At 29.0% G+C, this 17632-nt stretch overlaps 1 protein-coding gene across 1 annotated transcript in view; it reads right to left on the bottom strand.

Annotated features, from left to right (window-relative positions):
• SI (sucrase-isomaltase) overlaps positions 1 to 17632 on the bottom strand; it is an 84485-nt gene that overhangs the window by 19266 nt on the left and 47587 nt on the right. The window contains exons 28-37 of the mRNA XM_039857313.1: positions 16561 to 16729; positions 14980 to 15076; positions 14769 to 14881; positions 14551 to 14676; positions 12893 to 13021; positions 12051 to 12161; positions 10258 to 10320; positions 4498 to 4614; positions 3109 to 3196; positions 2076 to 2214 (exon numbers count right to left, since the gene is read on the bottom strand). Coding sequence (XP_039713247.1) covers positions 2076 to 2214; positions 3109 to 3196; positions 4498 to 4614; positions 10258 to 10320; positions 12051 to 12161; positions 12893 to 13021; positions 14551 to 14676; positions 14769 to 14881; positions 14980 to 15076; positions 16561 to 16729 — 1152 coding nt within the window. The remainder of the gene's footprint in view (positions 1 to 2075; positions 2215 to 3108; positions 3197 to 4497; positions 4615 to 10257; positions 10321 to 12050; positions 12162 to 12892; positions 13022 to 14550; positions 14677 to 14768; positions 14882 to 14979; positions 15077 to 16560; positions 16730 to 17632) is intronic.

Genomic DNA, 17632 nt, shown 5'->3' with positions numbered 1-17632 from the left:
AGATTATATGAAAGGAGAATATTAAATTGGAAATTTTAAAAACATATTTTAAAGTTTCTAACAATAAGTAAATTTCTTTGGTTTTGTCATGTTTACTAAAGATTATCTCAAATTAACTCAGTTGTCTATTGTTTTTAATTACTGATGAAATCAATTGATAAATATACTCCAGATACTTATAGCTCTGATTGCATATAATTAAATTATTTTAGAACATTGGTCAGTATTGCTTAGAGAAAAGAACGTTAATACAGACTTGTTTTTCTCAATATTTATCTTAAAAAGCTCTTTGAAAACTAAAGATGTTTCATTAAATTATTTTTAGGAAGGAAAAATCTCAGTATTATGTATTAATATGAATTAGAAATAATAACTTTCCCATTTCACATCTCAGACTCACCATTAGATCTGAAAATATAATATCGGTTTTAGTTTAGAGTTGTGTAAAAAGTTTTTTGTATGCTGAAATATTTCTGTTTTTGAGTATGCAGTATAATAAAAATTAAATTTGAAATTTGAGAAGATAATGTAAAAGGTTAACTCATAAAAATAGTTTTAGGAATTCAAATCTCAAAAATTTTAAAACATTGATACCAGCTATATCAATGTTCAACTTAGCTATATCAACCAGAAGTAATGTCTATGATACACATATTCGGTATTTGTTCAGGTGACTAACAGCTTAATATTAGAGAGTTACAGCTGTAACCAAGAAAACTTTCAAACCAGTAAAAGGATGAGATGCATAATATTGTTTTTATCTGCACCAGTCTCATTTTTAGATTAATATAAACATTGCAAGAAGAGGTCACTTCCCACAGGACACAATTCTCTAATCTCAAAAAAGAACATTTATTTTTCCAGGTAGATAATTACATAGTAAAGCAATATAATTTTCCAAGTTGCTAACTAACTCAGTCTATAAGAATATCTGAGAAAAAAATTTGTATCTATTGACTTTTTTATATCATTCTAAATTATTATGACAAAAATCTTGGGCATTTACTTAAAAACTATATATTTAACACATCTAGAACTTCCAAGATCTTGATTTTCCTATATACTCTCTAATAAAAAATATTAGTAGTCTCTAAAGTCATTCAATGTATTGTTGAAGATGAAAATATAGAGTAAATAGTTTATATAATCCTTAAATAACTGTCTGAAATTTGAACACACATTATGAGGTAGTTTTTAAATTGTATTTCTTCCTAAATGTGAAGTATAAGTTTCATTTCAGTATAAAATTGAATTTTAAATAATAACAGTAGATCAACTGAAGACTGAAAACTTTTTATATGGAATTTAGATATGAAACTTTTATATTTGCCACCAAGCTTTTTTTCTCTAAAACTGTTTGCAATTTCTCAAGCTGATTATTTAGCTCTTGTTTCTGAGTTTGTCATTCTCTTCTTTCCTTGGTTTGCTTGTTTGTTTCATGTTAAGTAAAGAGCACTGTAGTAAGAAATAGTTAAGTATCAAATGGGTGCCAATTTGAAAGATGGAAAATGAGTCTATGACAATATGCAAATTGGGTTAGTTAACTCAACATTTAAAACATTAATCTGTACAAATGTGGTTCAAATTTTTAGTGAAAAATTTTATACGCAGAAGCAAAATCAACACTGAAATAAATTTATTATGACTTTTATTAAAGGACATGCTTCGGAAGATTGTATTGAAACCTTCCTCATAATGCCACTTAAGAGTTAAATTGGACCTTAAATATCCCAAATACCTTAGTATGCCAACTATTAGAAATTTATTTATACAATTTTGATAGCCGTAGTAGGATAATAATTGATTCATTTAAATTTACTAAACATCCCACAATATGTCAAGAACCATCTTTAGTTTCCGTACTATGCTCTACAAGTTCAAGTATTATTGAATTGTATACTTGAAATATGTAATTTTAATAACCAATGTCACCTCTCAAAATTTTAATTAAAAAATAGATGAATTTTAAAAATAAAAAAATAGATAAAGTCAGCAGAGGACACTAAAAGTAACATTAAATCTAATATCTAAAAAATAATAAAGAGTCAGAAAGGATAATTACGAGCACTGCTTACTCAAAAGTAGGTTTCCCTTGTGACCATCCATACAGATTGTGAACATTGTAATGCGAAACTTGTGATCCATCACTAAGAATTTGCTCAGTTTCCATACACGGAGTTCTGAACTGTAATCCCCTATTTCTTTTTGTGAGTTCTAGGGAGAACCAATAAATGATATTAATATATTATAAAGTGACTCATATTAAAATGTGTAAAATATAACTATATATTCTTTTGGCAAAAACATTAATTTTTGTTTAAAAATGTTATTGATTTTTAAGCATTCGTACATCAGAGTCTATAATTATAATTGATTGTAGTTACAATTGTGACTGAAAAATATGAGAAAAATTTTACTATATTCAGTAACAAAAATGTTACTAATTAACGTGAATTAATAAAAACCAGAAAAATAAATATACTCCTAAATGTCAATTATATTTTATTCATTTAGATGAAAAATACTGATTAAATAGATTTGAAAAATCAATCTGGTAGCCTAAAGCCTTGGGATTAAGAGCCAGGCAAATGGTATACCAACACTATCTTCCGATTCACTTTTTCTGTTTAAGATGCATTTTTCAGAGAGTTGCCATCACTTTATGTTAACAGTGTATAAAGTTTACTGCCTATATAAAAGTATGAGGATGAACACTGAGAGACTAGACCTTTCCCTTCCAGATCAGGGACAACCATAAGAGTGTTAGCAGTCTTTCATTTTTTTCCTTGTAAATTTTTTTTTAAAATTTTTATAAAAGTCTATTTTTTTTACCATAAAGAATATCGGAAGATCCTTAAGAAAATCAAAGTAACAATTTCAAACAAATTTAGAAATGTGTTGATATAAATAAAACATGTTTCTTGATTTTTCATCTTAAGCAGTATTAAATAATATTGGCAATGGATCAAAGTGTGGTACAGCATGTAGTTGGGTAGAGAGAATTGGGAATGTGAATCCTTTTCCCTGCAACATGAAATATATAAATCTAATAAATAAATACATAAATAAATGATAATATAACATCAAAGGCAAATGACAATGTTGTACCTGGCATATAAGGTGGATAATTTAGCTCTGTATTTCTGCATTGATTATTAGCATCTCCACTTACGAAACTTGATGGTTCATTCATATCCTAAGAAGAAGAGAGAAAAGTAAACAGAAAACAAAATTAGAACATATAATCTTGAAAAAGCTAATTCAGAGAGCCAGTAAATTAAAGCAGCATATTTAAATAATGGAACATTTACTTACGATTTTAAAAAGCAAAAACATAAGGAATCTCAATGATAATAAAGGATTTAATTAAGCTCAAAGTTTAACATTTTTATAGTTCATTCCTTCTTTGGACAAACATAAAATGCCCTACTTTTCCACTGTAGTTATAATATACACATAACAGTGAATTTTTTCTGTTTTCTAGGTATAAAATTAAATTATAATAGTGAATATTTTCCCTCACCCTCCCTCCAAAACTCATGCCTGGGAGCTACCCTGTATTAATTGCTTTTTTTTTTTTTAAAAATGACTGTTTGTGATTTTTAAAACCACAGAATATAGTTTACAAATGCAGAAGACTTCAAAGAGTCTTTCTGTTGGACACACATTTTAAGATCCTAGTACCACATATAAATGGACCATCACCTAAATGTATACCTCGCAAAGGTGATTATTCCACCCGATAAAAGGTTATCTTTTCTGGATCAAGACATCCTTGGGGAAAGGTTTAATAGAGTCCCTTATAGTACATAACTTTATACATCAAATAAGTGTATTTCCCATTAATTAAATAAATCTGTTTTGTACAATCTTATATCCTCAGGCTTGCACATCACAGCACCTTTATAAAGGTTTCTTCAATTTAAAAAACGTAAATTAATGTATAATTGTTAAAAAATCAACAGAGAAATATCACCTCCAAAAATCTAGAGAAATGTTATCTAAAATCTCTTGTATTAAATATTTACTTGTGGTAGACATTTTTATGCTATCTCAAGATAATATTATTAAAAATCTTATTATCAATATTTGAAGTGACATCTAAAATTATGAGATTATCTGAGAGAGAATTTTGTCTAATTTATAAGAAGTTATGATTTCTTACACCAAAGGCAGACAATTGAGTGTGAGATTTATATCTAAACTTAATGGAAATAAAATAAGCATTTATGAATGGTTAGAAAAAGAGTCTATTTTGGTTCCTTGGTCAAGTTGAAAACATTCAACTTGAATATTCACGAAATAGCAGTTATATACATAAATTGAATTGTTAAAACTGTATTTTAGAAGTTCTTTGCAAAAATAAGTTTTATGAAAAAAATGAATGAGGTAATTTTCTCAAAGAATACTTTATTGACATTATTAGAATCTAGTTAGAAGTTTGCATAATCAATGCATACTTCATAACAGAATATAAATTATTCAAAGTTTACTTACAATCCACAAGCCATCAAATTTCATCTGGTTATTGTAGAAATCTATCATTTCCCTTTCCCACCACTCTGCTGTGGAATTCCTTAAGAAATCTGGAAAAGCTACATGAGCTCTGGAAGCCTGTAAAAATAAGATTTAGATCCACAAGTATTAGATAATATAAAAGACTATATGTGCCTAAGTTAGACTTGAGCTGTCAAATTCATAAGTTGTGCACAAGAGATATCAAATTTAATTACATAAATGTATACGATTCTCTCCAAACACCTCAGCAGCAATGGGGTTAGTAAAAAGAAAGAGAGATACATGCAGAGAGAAGAGAGCAGCCTTGTGGTCCCATATAGAATGTGAAGAAACAGTTCAAAACACAGAAATATGTTTTCAGTGCTGCTTAGTGTGATAGGGAAGTTTTCTCTCCTTATTTTTAGAGCCATATTCTATAGCTTTACCTTTGTGGAGCATGATGGGGAAGGAAAGGGACTTGGTTTAGTCTGTTTTCCTGATTAAAAAAAAAAAATTGTTTACCTGGCTTTCTGCCCTTCCAGAACCAATATATTTTTCCACCCACTCAACCGTTTATTTTGCTCTCTCACATCTAACCATTCCTGCGCCAGCAGAGAAGAGATGATTAACTCCTTTCCCCATCAAAAAAAAAGAAACTCCCTATTTGCCAGCCTACCCACATAAATCCAGGGTCAGAGTCTGTGTATTAGAACAGGATTGACCTTCAGCAGGTAAATCAATTGCCCAAAAAACAGCTTCACCTACACACTTTGCTGTCACATTTAAGACTATGTAGTTAACTGCCACAACAGTCTTCTCCAAGAACAGTATATAAGAGGGCATTGTGCATAGAGAAAATGCAGAGTAGGAAATATAAAAATTAACAAAACATGTATATCATGGGTATTTTTAGATTTAAAAGGGACTTCATTTTATAATTTTTCCCAAATTATATTTTACTTATAAGGAAAAAAGGCTCAGTGGTGTTTTAGTCAATGAATATTTTCAATGAATGAGAAAGAGCAAGAAAGGTAATGCCATATTTTGTTTTATAACTTTCATTGTTCTGCTCTTTCCATAATTCATTCATTTTCCTGTTTGTTTTTTTTTTCCAGTTGGCTGCTTTTATTCCTTTGATACAAATCATTGGTTATATCCAGAAGTTTCATCAGGTACATATGATCCAAAAAACTTATCCCTTTTGTGGAAGAGGATCCCAAGTGATTGTACATACACCACTGTAAATTGAAACTGTTCTCCAAAATCTATGGAAAGAAGCTATGCCTACCTCTCCAGTGTTGCCAATACTACCCAACATTAATGGATAGAACTCCAGTTGAGATAAAACTCTGACCTTTTTTCTTCAACAACATTTATTAGGTTTAGCAATCCTTTGACTCTACTTTAGAAATAATTTAGTAAGTTTTAAGTAAAAATAGTCCTCTAATGTTTCACACTGAACTTGAATTTTTACATGAACTCATATGATTTAATTATTATAATTTGATATACCTAAAAGACTGATTGTCAACTCATAGTTTTGTTGATTTTATTTCTATTGTTTTGATAGTATTTATTTTCTTTATTTCTGGTCTAATCTTTATCACATCTTTCTTCTAGCTTTGAGCTTAGTTTGTTTTGCTTTTTGCAGTGCTTGGAAGTATAGAGTTACATTATTTGACTCTTTTTTAATGCAGGTATCTATCGTTAGAATTCCCCTCTTACTATTGCTTCTGCTGTATCCTCTAAGTTTTGACATGCTGTATTTTCATTTTGCTTGTCTCAAGATATTTTCCAATTTTTTTTTTATTTTGCTTTGACCCATTGGTTGTTCAAAAATGTATTGTTTAATTTCCTCATATTTGTGTATTTTCTCATTTTGATTTTGATTTTAGTTTTATTCTACTGTGGTCAAAAAACATAGTTGGTATGATTTCAATGTTCTTAATTTCTTCAGACTTGTTTTGTCACTTAACTTGTGATAGATATATCCTGAGAATGTTCCATGTGCTCCTGAGAAGAATGTATATATTCCACTGCTATTTGGTAGAATGTTCTATATATAGTTTGTCAAGCTCATATGGTCTATAGTGTCATTTAAGTTCAGTTTCTTTGTTGATTTTCTGTCTAGTTATTCTATATATTATTGAAAATGAAATGATAAAGCTCTTCTTATTACTTTATTACTGTGTACTTTTTCTCCTTTTACTTCTGTCAATGTTTGCTTTATATATTTAGGTGCTCTGCACTTAGGTGCATATATATTTATAATTGTTATATCTTCTTGATGAATTGACCCTTTTATTATTATATAATGTCCTTATTAGTCTGCTGTAAGAGTTTTTGACTTAAAGTCTATTTTATCTGATATAAGTGTAGCCAACCCTGCTCTCTTTTGGTTGCCATTTTCATGGAATATCTTTTTTCACTTCTTCGCTTACAGTCTATATGTGCCTTTAAACTTAAACTGAATTCGTGTAGACAGCACATGTAAAAGTGACAAACTGTTAGCTATACTACCTAAGATAAAAAGAGAGAAAAGCCAAGAAAATAAAATCAGATATGGAAGGTAAGACATTACAACTGATGCCACAGAAATAAAAAGGATCATTAGAGACTACTATAAACAATTACACACCAACAATTTGGATAACCTAAAAAAAAAATGGATAAATTCCTAGAATTATGTAACCTAATGAAACTGAATCATGAGGAAATAGAAAATATGAAAATACAAATTACTTGCAAGAATACTGAACCAATAATCAAAAAATTTCCCAACAAAGAAAATTCCAGGACCAGAAGACTTCACTGGTGAATTCTATCATACATTTAAGAAAGAATTAATGCCAATCCTTCTCCAACTCATCCCAAAAATTGATGTGAAGGGAATACTTCCAAACTTATTTTAAGAGGTCAGCATCACCCTAATACCAAAGTCAAAGACATCACAAGAAAAAAGAAAATGTACAGAACAATATCCCTGATGAATATAGATACAAATATCCTCAATAAAATATTAAGAAAACAATTCAAGAGCACATTTAAATAATCACACATCATGAACAAGTGGGATTTATTCTTGTGATGCAAGGATTGCTTAACACAAAAAAATCAAGTAATGTGATATACCATGTTAACATAATGAAGAAAAAATCACATGATCATCTCAATAAGCATTGCAGAAAAGGTGACAAAATTCAAACTACTTTCATAATAAAAACTCTCAATAAACTAAGAAGAGAAGGAAATTACCTCAATATAGAGATCATATGTTTAATGCCTACATCTACATTTAATATCATACTGATTCAAGGAAAACAATTTATCCTATATAAGATAAAGGCAAGGATGCTCACTCTTGCCACTTCTGTTTGACATAGTACTGATAGTCCAAGCCAGAACAATTAGGCATAAAAAAAATAATAATAAAGCATCCAAATCAGAAAGAAAGAAGTGTCTTTGTTTGTGGATAACATAATTTATTAATAGAAAACTCTAAAGAACACACACACCTCTCCCCACATGCATGCATACACACACACACACACACACACACACACACACACACACATACACACACACAGAGTTAGAACTAACAAACACATTCAGCAAAGATGCAGGATAAAAAAATCAACATGTAAAACTCAGTAGCATTTCCATACACTAACAACAAACTATCTGAAAAAGAAATTAGGAAAACAATTGTACTTACAATAGTAAAATAATAATAAAATAGGAATAAACTTAACTAAGGAGGTGAACAATTTATATACTAAAAACTACAAAACTATTAAAAGATACTGAGAAAGACACAGACAAGTAGAATGATATTCTTGTTTGTGAATTGGAAGAATTAATGTTGTTAAATTGTCCATCTTACTCAAAGCCATCTATACATTCAATGCAACTCTTGTCAAAATCCCAATGGCATCTTTTACAGAAATAGGAAAAACAACGCTACAATTCCTTTGGAACCACAAAGAATCCTAATAGCCAAAATAATCTTGAGAAAGTAGAAAAAAGCTGGAGTCATCACATTTCCTTAATTCAAAATATATTCCAAAGCTACAGTAATTAAAATGATATATTATCAGTGTAAAAATACATACAGACCAATGGCACAGAATAGAGAACACAGAAATCAATCCACACATATATAGTCAACTAATCTTCAACAAGAGTGCCAAGAATATACAATGGGGAGAAGATAGTCTCTTCAACACAGTACTGAAGAGCAAACTAGATAGCCACAATGTAGGACAATGAAATTAGATCTTTATCTTATACCACAAGAAATTATCGGCTTAAAATAGACTTAAGTCTTAAATATAATACTTGCAACTGCAAAACTTCTAAGAGAAAACAAGGGAAAAGCTTCATGACATTGGTCTTAGTAAAGATTTCATGGATATGACACCAAAAGCACGAGCAACAAAAGCAAAAATAGACAAGTATCATTACCTCCAATTAAAAAGTTTCTGCGCAGTGAAGGAAATAATAGACTAAATGAAAAAGCAACCCACAAAATGAGAGAAAATATATGCAAACCATATAGCAGATAAAGGGTGAATTGCCAAAATATATAAGATAGCCCTACACACATATGTATATGTGTGTATATATGTAAGTATGTACGTATGTATATATGTGTGTATGTATAAAAACAAACAATAACTTACTTGAAATTGGGCAAAGACTTGAATAGACATTTCTCTAAAGAACATATACAAATGGCCAACAAGTATATGAAAAGATGCCCAGCTTCATATATCATCAGGGTAATGTAAATCAAAATCACAATTGAAATCACCTCACACCTACTAGGATGGCTATTATCAAAAAACAAAAAACAACAACAAAAAAACCCAAAAAACAAAAAACTGGTGTTGATAACGTATAAGAATTCCTCAAAAAATTAAAAATAGAACTACCATATGATACAGCAATCCCATTTGGGGACATGTATCAAAAACAAAAATAAAAGCAAACAAAAAAAAGCACATGAAATCTGGATCTCAAAGAGATATCTGAACTCCCAAGCTTATTGTTGTTCTGTTCACAGACTTACAGTGTTGAAATAACCTAAATGTCCATCAATGAATGAATTGATTAAAAAATAATAATAATAAAAAAATAAACAAAAAACAACAACAAAAACCCTATGGTATATACATACAATGGAATACTGTTTAGTCTTACAAAAGAAGGAATTTTGAAATATGTGGCAACATGGATGAACCTTGAGGATATTTTGCTGAGTAAAATAAGCCCGTTTAATATTGCATGATTCCATTTATACAAGGTATCTAAAATAGTTAAATTCACAGAATCAGAAAATGGGCTAGTGATTGTCAGAGACTGGGGACTGGGAGCAATTGAACAGCAGTTCAGTAGGCATAAAGTCTCAGTTATACAAGATGAATAAATTCTAATGATCTGCTGTACAACAATGTCAGTAGGACCAAGAATGATGTATGTAAACTTAAAAATTTACAAGGGTAAATGTCATGTTAAGTGTTCTTACCACAATAAAATTATTACTTAAACGAGATAAAATGTAAAATTACTTAATAGTGTGACTGACACGTTTTTATTTAGAAAAGAAATTTTGATTTAAATATGGTCTGATAAAGAATTAGAAAATGATCCATCTACTTTTTTAAGGAAAGTATCCAAATTGAATGACTGGTCAAAGTGATCATTAAATCCAAGAGCTGAATGTCTTATAGTTATAGAGTTAATAAATGTAAAACTTACATTAACAGCTTCATCTTCAGTCAGACTCTCATCTATTGTTATATTAGGTAAATCTGGCCAAACCTGCAAAATAAAAAGAAATTGAAAAATGGTTTAATAAAAAATTCAGTATGGTATGACTGTGTTGAAAATAAATTATAATAGAGTTTTAGAGATATACGATAGACTCAAGATCATAGAACCGTAATTTCTTGTTATTTTTTTCAGTTTTTGTTTTGGTATATGGGTCAGTTATAAACTATTCCCATTTTCCATATTAATTTTCTTTTTAATCTGACAAATAAAATTTTAAAAAGCCAATCTTTGTAGTTAGTAATGATTTTGAAAACAATACATGTAACCAAAGGTCTGTCAGGAAATAATATGAAAACCATATATTAAATTTAAATTAATGTAGTATATTAAAACTGTTTCCATAATTATTAAAATCTAAAAATGGTAAACATATTTTTATTTGAAAGGTGCCGGAGATCTGAGTTGGATGAGGCCATGTTGAGGCAAATATCTTTGTGATTTTCAGTTAGTACCAAATCATCTTCTTACCCCCACACCTCCTCCATCCCTGCTCCTGCCTCCCTGCCCACCAAAGTTTTTCTCCATCCCCACCATAAACACACATAACAGAACCTAAATTCAATCATGTTAGAGATCTGGGGATTTGAATCTATGTATTAGAAATTTAAAAGTCCCATATAAAAATGTAAATAATCCCCAAAGGACTAATGACCTACAAAGGATTCATTCCTGATTGGGAAGAGTGAAGAAATGAAATAGAGAGTAGAAATCTGAGAAAATGTATAGAAATATAGAATAACAAAAAGGTAGGAAGGAAAAAAATCCTTTTCTATGGCCAATATGTCATATCCTATACTTGGTACATTTCTTAAAATATGATTTTTTCAGTAAGGTTATCACAGGAGTTTTCCTATTTTATTTTAATCTTTTTTTATTTTGAAATTATTTTCAGACTTATAGAAAAGCTGCAAAATTATATCTAGGTTTTTTTCTATATCTTTCACCCTGCTTCCTCTAATGTTAACATATGTATAGCTACTGTACAATTATTAGAACAAAAAACTTAACATGAATACAATACTATCAACTAATCTACAGGCTATGTTTGAATTTTACCACTTTTATCATTAATGTCTTCTTTTTAGTTCCAAGATCCAAAAAGGATCCCACATTACATTTAATTAAGTCTTCCATTATAGGATGTTATTATTATTTTTTTCATTTTAGTTATGACTAGCGAATATTTTTATTTACTCTTTTATATGCAAGCCAAACCATGAATTTTTCTATATTAATATATGTTATATATTAATATAGGTCTGAATATTATTGCTTATATGCAATACTGTCAATTATATTCCTTTTTCAAGGGAGGAATATAAGTATAGCTCTTAAAAACATTGTTTATTTTATTAATGATATGTTTTTAAGAGAAGTACATATATTTAAATGACTTGCAATACAGAATAATGAATCACCATCTTATTAATAGTAGTTTTATAATAAAACAAGAAATAAAATAAAAGACAATTTAAAGATAAAACAAACCGTATTTGGACATACAACTTGTATAAATTCTTTCTGTTTCTAATAATCTAGATTGAACTCAAAGAGTATATATTATTTGCTTGTTAGCTATTAAATCATTACATTCTGTATAATGTATCTCTCTCCCTGAATGGTTTCAACAGTTTTTTGTTTTTTTTTTTTTTTTAATTCAAAGGAACCTTTTAGTGAAATAGCATTTATATGTATTTTATTTTAAGATCAACCAGTACCTTTGACCAAAAAATTTCATTGGTGCCAGGCCATTTGATAAAAACATCTTTCTCCTGTCCTCTTTGAAATGGTGGGTAAGGCCTTGTTTCATTTCCTGAAATTGCTGGATCCTAAAAATAAAGAAATACAAACCAGGTAACTACGGAATAAAAGTATAGCCTCTTGGTTAGTTGTTATAAAATGTTATATTTTTCCATTACTACATTATCATTAATTGTGCTTTCATCATTATATTGTTCATTCATAGACTGAAAAATGGACTGATGATATAAACTTAAGTGTTTTAGCTAGTTTGTCTTCGAAATTTCTTAGAAAAAAATTTTAAGAACTTTTGAAAATATATTAACTACTATTTCAAGCAAGATTATAATTGCTTCCTGTGAGATCTTGATATTTTCTTCCCATTGAATCACTAACTTAAAAGCAAATTTTTAAACATGATAAGCATATGAAGTAGTCCTAAGGAATAATTTGAAAATTGTATAGGAATAGAAAATCCATCATCACTTTGTGATAGCACCTATAAATTGAGGCCAATTTACAGCTTGGGTGATCACAAAAACAAACAAACAAACAAACAAAAACAGCTTGTTTTTGACTCTCAGCTTTAGTCTTAAATCTCTAAGGATATATCAAGTATAAAGGTATCCTGGTGGCAGCCTACATAATTAAAGTGCAGTGTTAAAAGAGGAAAGTTTTAAGTTTGGGAGAAGAATCCAAAGTTATATACTTTCTATTTGGAAACACCTTCCTGTACCCCTCATTCTGGGAGAGTAATCTTAATAAAATCAAGTTAATAAGATAATAAGACTCAGATAAAATATAAGATATAAATACTGACCAGGATAATAATGTATCTCATTCCTTCACTTCTTATTTTGTCAACAAACTGAGGAAGATCCTGGAATCTTTCACCAATTGTAAAGTCTAGTTGTCTTTCCATGTAATCAATGTCTGTGTATTGAACATCCTGAAAAACAAGCATTGTGATAGTAGGATAAGAATCCCAAGAGTGAGTGAATAACATTCAATCATACTTATTAAAGTATTAGCAATATGAAAGTTTCAATGACTCTTCCTTTGATCCTAAAAGGAATTAATCAAGTATTACAATGATCAAGAAATAAAAGTAGCATGTAAAGATGCAAAATATTCTAAGAATGAGTTCATATAAATGCTCTGTTTTATTAACAGTTAGTAATTTTGATTTAGAAGTAAAAATTCTTTCAAATCAGTATCGTTTGCTATGAAATTCCCAAAGGAAACAGAAAGACATAGGATCAAATGGTTTATGAGGCCATGAAATTATGTTAAGTGGTAATTTGGATGTGTACATAGTGTACACAGAGACAGATATTGGTCTATTTCTGGAAACATAAAGTAAATATAGGATCATTTCAAATAATTCTAATATTGCTAGAGGGGAAGAAAGAATTATTAGTAAATCCATTAAATATTGTAAGATTTTGCATTCATTATCCACCAAAGTCATTTCTGAAATAACAGCCCAAGCTTAAATAAGCAAAATATTGCTTACGAATAGGTATTTACAAATATTTTTAAACTAATGAATGTTCGAATGTTATCATGAAAATTTTAATTTAGGCCTAAACAACAAATTTGTTAATTATTTTCTGTTAATAGACATTAGTTAAATTTTTCTTCTAGATTTTGTAAAATATATGGTTAATATAGTGATGTTATAAACATATATGGGTAAGATGTTATAAAAATAAAAAAATTCTTTTAAAAAAAATCCACTTGCATATTTCTATAGCATCAAACTATATAATTAAAATCACCATATAATATATTCTAGAACCATATATTGGATTCTTTTATGTGTACTGATATCTTATCATGAGGTCCTTTTCATTGTTCTTAGAATGAGTTCTCATATACACCAAGCATTCTAGATTTCAGTTCTTAAGTGTTAGTTATTAGAAAGATCTCTTGGATTCCTTAATACTGCAAAAAAATAGAATTATATGGACTGATTGTTTCTGGATACTTAGAATATTTATTTTCCCAAACATTGAGGGAAGAGAATATTCTGCCAGACTTAATTCTGTATTCTAATATTACAACTATCTTCTATTCCAATGCAAAATCACTCCGTTTCACCTCCAATTCCTTCTCTATAACTTGTTACATCAGTTGATTAAATAAGTTCTGTGGACCCTTACTCTCACCCAAAGAGAACACAGGGAATATGTCTCACTACCCATGTGACCCGAAGTTAAAGAGAAAAATACAAGAAGACGGTGACTTGTTTAGTGCAACTCCAGGTCATGGAATTAGAGAAAGAGAAAAGAAATGGTATCTATCTAAAAGACATTTTACGAAAATTTCCTATTCAATTCATTTGGTGTTATTAAAAAACTAAGCCTTGATTATTGCCAAATGCTTAAAATAATTTTAAAGTACATGTGTTTAATTATTTCATTCTGCTTTTATAGATGACATATGTAAAATTGTCTTAAAAGTTGAAATACATACATATGGGATCTGAGCAGCCACCATTTCATTGTATACTTGCTCAACCTGTGAAGTATTTCTGTACCCATAACGACATATTTGGAATCCCAAAGCCCAATAAGCTGGCATGACTGGTCGGCCAATTACCTTTGAAAACAAAAATTATTTGTAAGCTAAGAGAATTACTTTTATTATAAAGAAAATTTTATGTGTTTTAAAAAAAACAAATTCCATCATACTTCATGGTATTGCTTTGTTACAACTTCTGGATCTGGGCCCAAAAACATATAAAAGTCCAAGATTCCTCCAATTGTGCGGTAAGTTAGAGCAGGGGCTGGCTGAAAAGTAACATCTGGAAATCCAAAAGATAATTACATTTTTATCTACATATAAAATATTATTTTATTAAAGAGTAACACAAAATATGAGAAATTAAACAAATTGTTTTACCCATTGCATTGCTGTTAAGTAAGAAAACTCCATGAGCGTGGCTCTCATCTTCCAAAGCCATGTGATAGGGATGAAATCCATAGGAATTAAGTTTATACTAAAATAAAAAAAAATAATATATATTTAGATAATATCATGTAAATATTATCAATGTGATATTTAAATTCATTATAATATTGAGCCTAGGAATTTAAAAGTTTCTTCTTTGCACACACATACTATTTGAATTAAATGCATTTCTCCTAGAAACTAATTTTTCGTTATTTAAACTGTTACTGCTTTAGAGCATGCAAATAAATATACAAACGTAGGACATCCACAAATGCTGCCTCACAACAGATGTAAAAAATCATTGGTATTAGAGTAGTGAGTTTCTTTCTACAGATTATGTGTGTTAATTTATTTTATAAAGTGGCACTTCTTTTTCAATAATGCAATTTCCTAAAAATGATTAAAGCACTCAACTTCTTAAATACTTATATGGTAATATCTAAGTTTATATAATATTTTATAATATTTAAAATGATAGTTTATACAATAATTTATATTTATGAAGCATTTGATTTCTTTTTTAGCTAGATCTTTTTACTTTCTAGAATAAAAAAGTACATTCAGAGCCATGAAATGACTTGACAGAGGTCCAAAAACTTGTAAGTTGATGATCCCCAATCAAATTGACATCTTTGATCCACACCAAATCCCAGTAATTGATTAGCATAGGAAAGAAAATTTATGTATTGAGAATAAAGATTATACTAACTTAATGCTAATTCTAATGTTGATGGGTTTTTAAAAAGTAAATTTTGGCAAAGCACATTTTTTCAAGTTGATATAATGAAAAACCATCTTTATACCATAAGGTTGAAATATTGTGGTACAAATAAAAGTTATTTAGCACCTAACAAACAATGAAAAGTGGTTGCAATAGTATACACATTTTATAATTTCACACTTAATATAAGTATGCATCACATGTGGAAAATGGAAATAAGCTAGTATTTCTATTAAAATGTATTTTTATGATATGTCCAGAATAATTATAGTTAATATCAGTTGTGCAGTGCATTAAATATTCATGAAGTGTATTCCATTAATAAGGTGAATCATTGAGAAAAATGACATAAGCATATAAAAACATTTTCTAAAGATGTAACTAGCAGTATGGACTCACAAAAATGCACAACTGCAGCTGGGTGTCATAAAGAAAAAAGTTAGCATCAAATCATTATTGAAGTAAAAATAAAAAAGGAGAACCCTGGTCAGCTATTTTCTGAAAGCTGAGGTAAATATGGATTTGACAGCTAATACTGAATCTGAACATTCTTTCTATACAGTTGAGAGGGTGAAGAATTGAGTCACTACCTCACTTCTCACTGTACTCAATGTTATCTATCCAACTTCTACTTTTGCCAGTAATGGTGACTTTTGTTATTTGTTTTTTAGAAAATCACTATAGCAGCTCTGGAGATAGCTAGGCCCTTTGTCATTACTTTGATACTGAAGTACAGGCCTACATAGAAGTGGCTGGGGTCTAATCATGGTCTTAGTTGCCTCACGAGGTAGTTGAATATTGGTACCTACACCAGGGGGTTGGTCTCTTGTGAACATTCCCCAAGTATTCCAGTTTAGATCTCGTTTAAATGCTGTGTGTTCCACTTCCCCAAAACCATATACATATTCTGATGGCAGGCGAGTAGATATTTGAATGAACTGGTCATTGAAAGTAAATCCAGGTAGGCGAGAATCCCAACTGAAAATAAAATAACACAATTCTATTTCTGTAAATATTTATATAGTAGTATCACAAATAAGAGTGATAATCTTTCTTTGGTAATATGAAAATCAATAATATTTTCTATATATACTTATACCTTATTGTACCCAGATACCAAATAAAAATAGATAATTATTCCAATACATTTTTCTTTTGGCTAAATTAAGAAATATCTAAAATATGTTTCACATCAACATTACTAATAAAGTGAATAGTAATATGATTAACATGACCATATATGTTTATATTTATGATATATTGCTTTTAAAAATAAAGTTAATAAGAAATTATAAGTAATATACGACCTGGGAGTAATATATGTCCTAGAAGTTGAAAGTCATTCATTTTCATGTTCCCTTGAGATAATTACAATAAATTATTTTCTAATATAGAATAAAAATAAATCAATATTATAATAAGCTATAAGGCATAATGGATATTTTAATTTCAAATGCCTCCTATTTAATACTCCCAATCATTTTCTACTTTTATTTTGTATTTATAAAAAATCAGTGTTTACAAACAAATCCAGAAGAAATGTGTTACTGAGAATGTATTTATTTTTCCTAGTCATTTGCAAGAAGAACATAGAGGAGGAGAAAAAATAAATAAGTTGTCAGTGTAAGGAAAAATAGTATTACAAAGAATTTGGGACATATTTAAAATTTTATATTAATGATTTTGGAAAAGTGTTTACTTGAGAATAATGATTCCCAAATAACAGTAAGTATGCCTTTGCAACAGAATTTTTTTTACAAAATGACTTAGCTTGTTACCCTTTGGGGAAAAAAATAGTCATAATAAAAATTTTTTAAAAATTCAGACATATTTTTCTTCATTATTTGTATCTATTCTGACAATATCTGAAAACATTCTGAC

Source organism: Pteropus medius, unplaced genomic scaffold, assembly GCF_902729225.1.
Source record: "Pteropus medius unplaced genomic scaffold, Ma_sr-lr_union100, whole genome shotgun sequence".
Classification (NCBI taxonomy): Eukaryota; Metazoa; Chordata; class Mammalia; order Chiroptera; family Pteropodidae; genus Pteropus; species Pteropus medius.
The sequence above is the reverse complement of the archived record's forward strand: the minus strand, read 5'-3'. Positions and strand labels throughout refer to the sequence as shown.